At 62.0% G+C, this 8,069-nt stretch overlaps 1 protein-coding gene across 2 annotated transcripts; it reads right to left on the minus strand.

Moving 5' to 3' along the window:
• Positions 1-1,133: 1,133 nt before the first annotated feature.
• Positions 1,134-3,607, minus strand: GPX4 (glutathione peroxidase 4). 2 transcript variants are annotated; one of them, XM_007176632.3, is made up of 7 exons: positions 3,452-3,607; positions 2,314-2,408; positions 2,092-2,236; positions 1,807-1,958; positions 1,675-1,699; positions 1,456-1,515; positions 1,134-1,383 (listed from the first exon to the last, which is right to left on the minus strand). In XM_007176632.3, the coding sequence occupies exons 1-7, from the start codon at positions 3,533-3,535 to the stop codon at positions 1,351-1,353; spliced, it is 594 nt and encodes a 197-aa protein (XP_007176694.3). In that variant the 5' UTR covers positions 3,536-3,607; the 3' UTR covers positions 1,134-1,350. The 2 variants fall into 2 exon arrangements, with proteins under 2 accessions (XP_007176694.3, XP_057397840.1); XM_057541857.1 differs by lacking the exon at positions 3,452-3,607 and adding an exon at positions 2,738-3,025.
• Between the last annotated feature and the right edge of the window lie 4,462 nt (positions 3,608-8,069).

Here is an 8,069-nt window from a genome sequence, read left to right on the forward strand (position 1 = left end):
CTTCCCAGGCTGTCTGCTGCTCTGGCCTGCAGGGACGGCGGGGAGGGGGCGGGGGGAGGGGGCGTACGGTGGTCCGGGGAGGCTGCTGGCCCTCCCTCTGCTGCCTCATCCCACCCACAGCGCCTGGCCTTCTGGATGACCGGGGCCAGGCTCGGGGAGACACCCGCCCCAAGAGACTGTTTGTCCACTGCGTGGTCCTGGCACCGGGATAGCAGGCCAGCTGCCTCTGAACCAGCCGTACCAGGCCCCAGGCGTCTTGGAGCAGACACTGCTGCCTCCTGCCCGCCGAGACGTGAGCCGCCTGGGCCCGTTGCTCAGGGGCCCGTTGCTCAGAACCCCGTGTTCAGGACTGAGGGCTCTGCTTTGGTTTCTTTCCAGGTCTTCCTCGGGGTGTTTGTTGGTTGAGGCAGGTGGGGCAGCCTGGGGACAGGAGAGCCCAAGAGCTGAGCCCAGTCGGGAAGGCAGGACTGGACGCCAGGCCCTTCCTGGAAGCTGTGGGGAGCGTGCCCGGCCTCTGGCCCGGAAGTGGGAGGGGGCTGCCCCCAGCGGGGAGGCGGACTGGTGGGCCCTGGTAGAAGCAGGCCCTGGTAGAGCAGCTCGGCCACTCTACAGCTGTGCTACCCCCCACTCTCACCAGGATGGCTCTCTTGAGCTGCAGGCAGGCAGGCTGTGCCCACCAGCCCTCCTGGGGGGGCTCCCTCTGCTGGGTGAAGCCCGTGGGCAGGCCTGGTGCAGACTCCGCGTCTTCACCGCGAGGCCGGCTTGGTGCCCAGCTGGGCCCGACGCCCAGCTCAGGTGCAGTGGGCCTCCAGCAGGCAGGCCCACAAGGCCCAGGTCGCCTGACCCTCCCACCTGGGCACACTGGAGGAGACCGAGGTGCCCCCGCAAACCTAGAGCAGTGGGCCAGTCAGGAGGCAGCATCTCCGCCAGGATCAGCTCTGCCCTGGCTGGGCTGAGGAGATTAGCAGCTGGGGCAGCAGGGCGGGTGCAGTCCTCTGAACCCCGAGGGAACTCCACCTCCCACATTCCCCCCGCCCCCAGCCTGGGGAGCTGACTATACCTGCCCCTGAGCCCAGAGGGGCCTGGGACAAGACACCCCCCCACCCCCCAGGTAAGCAAAAGCAACAAGCAAGTCAATTTGTATTGTGTTTTATTCCCACAAGGCAGCAGGGGGTGGGGTTGCCGAGCCGTTAGCCGGGCCGAGGGACCTTCCTCCGGCAGGGTTGCACGCCAGGTTCTCAGGTCTGCCCCACCAGGGGCTGGTTTTCAGGCAGACCATCATGGACGCCGGGTGGAAGGCTCCGAGGGGCACAGGCGGCAGGCTCGGGTTGGGGGAGCACACTTGTGGAGCTAGAGGTAGCACGGCAGATCCTTCTCTATCACCTGCGGGGGAAAGGGGGTCAGGGGCGCCTCTTCCCAGGGCCCTCCCAGGCAGGCTCCCCGACAGACACCTACCAGGGGCTCTTCCATGGGACCGTACCGCTTCACCACACAGCCGTTCTTGTCAATGAGGAACTGTGGGGGAGGCTGTGTCAGGACCCGAGGCCACCATGGGGCTGGGGCGAGCCAGCAGTCCCCATGCACTGCCCCATTTAGGTCAGGACCAGGGACCCTCGAAGCAGCCCAGCTGTGGCTGAGTCTGTCCCCGTCCCCCAGACCCCCAGCACCCCTTACCTTGGTGAAGTTCCATTTGATGGCACTAGAAGAGAAGCGTGAGATCGTGAGGAATCCCGTGGCAGCTGCAGACCCCCCATTGCCCCTGGGGAGCCATCCTGACCCCCACCCCCGCCCCAGCCCCCAACTCACTTTCCCAGCATGCCCCTCCCCTTGGGCTGGACTTTCATCCACTTCCACAGTGGGTGGGCATCATCCCCATTCACACAGATCTTGCTGAACATGTCGAATTTGACGTTATAGCCGGCAGCGAACTCTTTGATCTCGGCGTTACTCCCTGGCTCCTGTGCAGACAGGGGTGCTGGGGTGAGTGGGGAGGAGCCTGTACCCCTTTGGCTCCCGCTTCCACAGAGAGACCCTCTCCCCACGCCCACACACAGGGACACACAGGGATATCCAGGGCCAGCCATGACGCACCTGCTTCCCAAACTGGTTGCAAGGGAAGGCCAGGATCCGTAAACCACGCTCAGCGAATCGGGCGTGCAGGTCGACCAGCTGAGTGTAGTTTACCTCTGTCTTGCCTCATTGCGAGGCCACATTGGTGACGATGCACACGTAGCCCCTGGAGGCGGGACGAGGCGATCAGGTCATGGCCCCGACCTTCTCCCTGCTCCCTCCACCAAGTGGGCAGGTACCCACCGGTACTTGTCCAGGTTAACCATGCGCCCATCGATGTCCTTAGCTGAGAATTCGTGCATGGAGCGAGCACAGCGCCAGTCGTCGCGGGACGCGCACTGCAAGGCAAAGGCGTGCCGAGTGGCCGGCGGACCTCGGGGCCTGGAGCCCGCGGCCAACCGGCCCGCTCGCCCAGCCCGGGGTGCCAAGGGAGGAAAACCGGAGCCCTGGGGCAAGTAAAAGGGGAGGCTCCTCCTCCTCAAAGGCGCACGCTCCCCTGCACAGCAGGGCACATTTGACCGGAGACACCTGAGACCCAGGAAGTGTTCGGAACCCCGCCAGGTACCCCAGTGGGTGGGGACGCCGCCCGCGGGTGTGGGGGCCCCGCGCGCACCGGGCCTTGGGACTCGCTGCCGCAGCCAAAGCTTTCCCCGGCCTTGGTCCCCACCTGCCCAGGGCTCTTGGTAGTCGGCGGAAGCCGGGGGCGCGCCCTCCTGCGACAGCACGCTCGAACCCTCCGCCTCCGGGGGGCTCGGCGGTGCCGCCGCCCCCGGGAGGCTCGGCGCCGCCGCCCGGCCAGCAACCGGCGCCGCTGCCTGCGACGACCCGGGGAGCCGGCGGCTGCGCGGCCCATGCCCCCCTGTCTGCGGCCGCACCTGTGCCCACCGAGCGCCGCGCCCGGGGGACAAAGGGCCGGTAGCCAAGGGCGCTGGGCCGCTCCTCTGTGACGCCACCGCGCGGGGCCCCGGGGCGCGCAGGGCGGGGGAGGGGCAGTGACGCCCCGTGGCACGTGATCCCGGATTTCCCGTCGGACACCCCCGCTCTCCGGACGGCAGGCGGGGCTCCAGTGGCCAACGACGCCACCCCCAGCTGCCCCGACGCTGCAGCTTCGGTGCGTCAGGGGCGCCCACCCAGGGGTCCCGACCGCCCAGCCCTGTCCCTGGCTCCCCCGGACACGGCTCCCGCCCCCCACCGAGACTCGGACCGTGACCCCGGCCCGCGCGCTACCCACGGCCCCGACGGCCGCGGAGGGGGCGCCGAGTGCTGTCCGCGCGCCCGAGACCGGCGCCCCCCGTCCAAGGTCGCCGCGGCCCCGAGCGCCGGAAGGCAGGCCGCGCGCCCGCCCAACGGCCCGCCCAACGGCCACTGGCGCCGCGCTCACCATGGTGCTGGCCAGGCCAGGCACTACCAGGGCCCCGCAGAGAAGCGCTGGCTTCAACAGACGACACAAGCGGTTGAAGCTCATCACGGCGGCAGCGGGAGCTCCCCGGGAGGCAGCGCTCCTCCCCTCGCCGAGCCGACCAATGGACGCGCACCGGCGCGCCTCGCCTCCCCGCCCTAGGCCACGCCTACCAGCGCCCTCATTGGCTGGATGCGTAGGCTCTGCAGACGCGTGCCTGCGCCAGCCAATAGGAGGCCGGGGTGGGGTTGTGGGGGGGGCGGGCTGGGCGGGACCGGGGCCGGCGGCTGTTTGTCGCTGTGACTGCGCATGCTCGTCGGCGGGCGGGTGGCAGCGTCGACGCCAGCGGTGCCGTGGATGCTTGCGAACAGTTATTTACACTGAGGGATGCCCAACAACTTGAGATACTACTGGAAACCCGTGGCGGGGGGGAGCGGGAGGGGTGGGGAAGGAGTGGGGGAGGCTGGCTCGAACTCTCAGAAAACTCGCCCCAGCTCATTGAAAACTGTTTTTTGGGATTTGTTTTTAATGTAAATAAAACCACGCTGGGTGTCGGAGTCCCCCCACTCGGGCTGCGGTGTCGCTGCGAGGGCCTGGGGGTCACCTGCGGCGACATCCCCGGACGGCGGCGTCCCTGCTGCAGGGTGCGCCGTCAGCACAGAGCCGAGTGTCGCCGCCCTTGGACACCGCCGCCTTAGCTGCTTATATAAGTGACACGTGAGCCCTGGGGAGGGCCGTTAGCAGTTACCCTGTGGTCCCGCCCCCCTTTCTCCTGGAGGACGCGCAGGTGTGTGTTTAGCAAGGAAAGAGCAAGCCCAAAGGGGTCTGTTGTCATTTGCAACGTGACACAGCGTGCGGTTCGGGATGGGGCTCCCGCTGGCTTGGCTCCAAGCTCATTCCCACTCGAGGCTCAGGCGTTTGGCCACCGTCCAGAGAGCAGACCCACCCCATTCTCGAGACCTGAGTCACGGAATTCCACACCCGCCTGGCTGCCCCCACCCCCAGCCGTGGCTGGACGTTGACCTGCGGCCAGGAGGGTGTTGTGCCGCCCGTGAACTTCTCTCTCCTTCTTGGACCCTCCCGGTGAACGTTTCTGCAGAGGCTTAGGGGGCAGGGCTTTCGGAGCTGGGGTCCTTTGGGGGAGACAACGAGCCCCCTCCCTCTGCCCCAACCCAGGCCAACCCTAGGGCTTAGACGGCCGAGTTCGGTGGCAAAGGGGACAGGATCCCCGGGGCCAGGTTGCTACATTCCTTCCTTGCCCAATAGCCTTCACGTGCTTCTCCCTCTCAGCCTGGTCACGAGGGGCCGGCGAGTTCTGAAGTCATTTCTTGGCTGGGAGCTCCCATTATCTCAACTGGGTGCCTCACTTCTCAGGAAACCCCCACTCACGCCCCCTGGCAGCACTGGGTGTCAGGCCACCCTGGTGAGTCTGAGTGGCCCTTGGGAAGCTTCAGCTGTTCCCAGTTTCCCTTCAGCTGGGATCTGTAACTTTGTCGTGAAGATGGCCACCGGCTGGCTATTTGCTTGAGGGTTTGCAGAAAAACAGCTCAGGGCGACCTTCCCTCCCCTTGGAACCCACCGAGGGGGAGAGATGGAGCAAGGCCTCACCCCATTCCTGACTTCAGGCCAGTTACAATAAGAGCAGAACTGGGCAGGATGAGCTGCCCACTGTGGTCCCACTGGCTCTGGTAGGGATTTGTGCCTGGGTTTCACCGCTTTTCCACACTTTCCCCACTTTACAGAGGAGCAGTGGAATCCTGGGGAAGTCTCAAGGCTCCAGCGAGGCTCCCTGTGGTGGCCAAAGTGCCTGTGTCCCCCAGTGGGGACGCTGAGTTGCCCACCAGGAGGCCTTTCCGGAACCAGGGCCTGATTTCTTCTTAGAAAAAAAAAATGTTTTTAATATAACATAAATTCACTATTTTAACCAAAGTGTACAATTAAGTCATTTTTAGTATATTCACAATGTTGTGGAACCATCACCACTATCTAATTCTAGAACATTCTCATCACCCCAGAAAGAAACCCCATCCGCATTTGTAGTCAACCCCCAGCCCCTGGCCCCCACCGTCTACTTCCTATCTCTATGAATTTGACTTCTCTAGGGACCTACTATGAGTGGAATCAGACAGTACTTCACTTTCTGTGACTGGCTTATATCATTCAGCACCCCAAAAAGTAACCCCCTGTCCCCATTACCAGTCTTCTCCAGCCCCCTCCCCCAGCCCCTGACAACCATGAATCCACTCTTTGTGGATTTGCCTGTTCTAGACGTTTCACATCATGTATTATGTGGCCTCTTGTGTCTGGTGTCTCTCACTGAACATCACATCTTCAGGGTTCATCCATGTTGTAGTGTGTGTCAGTGCTTCTCTCCTTTTGATGCGGAGTAATATCCTATTATATGAATGGACCATATTGTGTTTATCCATTTGTCCATTGATGGGTTGTTCCACCTTTTGGCTTTGTAACGCTGTACAAGTATTTGTGTGGGCATATGTTTTCATTTCTGCTGGGTATGCACCTCAGAGTGGAACTGCCGGGTCACACGGTAACTCTGTGTAACTGTCTGAGGAGCTGCCAGACTTTCCCACAGCCACTGGCCCATCTCACATCCCCACCCAGGAGTGTGAGGGTGGTGGCCTGATTTCTTTTTTGTTTAAACATTTATTTTATTGAAGTATAGTTGATTTAAAAGTTGTGTTAATTACTGCTGTACAGCAAAGTGATTCAGTTATACATATATAACTTTTTAAAATTTTATTTATTTTATTTATTTATTTATGGCTGCGTTGGGTCCTGGTTGCTGCGCGCGGGTTTTCTCTAGTTGTGGCGAGCAGCGGCTACTCTTTGTTGCGGTGTGTGGGCTTCTCATTGCAGTGGCTTCTCTTGTTGCGGAGCACGGGCTCTAGGCGCGGGCTTCAGTAGTTGTGGCACGCAGGCTCAGTAGTTGTGGCGCACGGGCTTAGTTGCTCCATGGCATGTGGAATCTTCCCAGACCAGGGCTCGAACCCGTGTCCCCTGCACTGGTGGGATTCTTAACCACTGCGCCACCAGGGAAGCCCAGTGGCCTGATTTCTGAACCTTGGACTCTGCCACTTGGGCTGCATGGTGGCGAGGTTCCAAGGAGAAAGTTGCCACTCCATGTGCTGTTGCTGAGGCCATACGGTCACAGGCAGGATTCTGAGTCATGGGCCTTGGGGTTGGGCCCGCCTGCTACTCTGAGCCCTTTCTCCTCTCTCTTCCCTGCCCCCAAGAACAGCAAGGCTACCTAATGTCCCCTGTCACTCGCACCTGGGCCCTCCCCCCTTACCGTTTAGGCCACCCTCTGGATCCTCCAGCAGTTCTGCCCCCTCCCCCACCCAGATTTGCCCATCACCTAGACAGACACCCTTTGTCCTGTCTTAAACCCACTCTGGACCCTCTCCCTGTCCCCCCTGCTACATCCACATCTCCAATACCTTTCCTCCCATAAACGCCTCCCCCAGCCGGGCCCCCTCCTTGGATCTGCCCTCTGCGGTCACAAATAGTGTCCCCTTGGCCAATCCCCTGCTCAATCCTCAGACCTGCTTTGATGGCTGCTCCGTCCCTCCTCCTTCCAACAGCTGCTTCACTGGGCTCATGGACACCTGGCTTCCACCCACCCTCTATTTTTTTTTTTAATGTTCATTTACTTATTTATTTTTGGTTGCGTTGGGTCTTCGTTGCTGTGCCTGGGCTTTCTCTAGTTGTGGCGAGCGGGGGCTACTCTTGTTGCAGTGTGCAGGCTTCTCATTGTGGTGGCTTCTCTTGCTGCGGAGCATGGGCTCTAGACGCACGGGCTTCAGTAGTTGTGGCTCACGGGCTCTAGAGCTCAGGCTCAGTAGATGGGGCGCACGGGCTTAGTTGCTCGAACCCGTGTCCCTGTGTTGGCAGGCGGATTCTTAACCACTGCGCCGCCAGGGAAGTCCCTCTATTCTATTTAAGAAGCACTTAAGTATTGCCAGCGCTGCAATCATCAGCCAAGTACCTATGCAGTGGGCGCTGTTCTTGTCCCTGTTCTACAAGTTGGGTGGGACATCGAGGCACAGAGAGGTTAAGTAACGTGCCCGGGTCACACAGTCAGGACTGGAGCCCAGGTGGCCACACCCCTCTACCTTCTGCTCTTCCCTCCCCTCCTCCCGGCCTCTGAACAAGGTAGGCAAGCCTCGTGCCTGGCATCCGATCTGCTCAGTGATCTCATCCAGGCTCCCAGCTCCTGTCTCCACTGTACACCCACAACACCCACGTCTGTCTCCACTCCAAGCTCATCCCTAGTTCCAGACTTGTATCCCACTGCCCCCTGGATGTCTCCCCTTAGGGTCCCCTGGGAGCCCCAAGCTCACCACGTCCAAGACCCCCTCCCGAGCCGCCCCACACCTTCCCACCGCAGTCGCTCTCCCTCCTCTGCCCGCCTCTGCGTCTCTCATCTCCACGTCCCGTCCACCTGCAGATCCTGTGGGCACTGCCCTCCGGACACCCTGGACCTGCCCGCTGCTCGCCCCTCCCTTGGAGCCATACCTATCTCTGGCCAGGACGGTCTTCCCCAGCCCCCTCCCTGGTCTCCCTGCTTCTGCCCCGTGGA

The sequence above is a fragment of the Balaenoptera acutorostrata genome, chromosome 2 (assembly GCF_949987535.1).
Source record: "Balaenoptera acutorostrata chromosome 2, mBalAcu1.1, whole genome shotgun sequence".
Lineage (NCBI taxonomy): Eukaryota > Metazoa > Chordata > Mammalia > Artiodactyla > Balaenopteridae > Balaenoptera > Balaenoptera acutorostrata.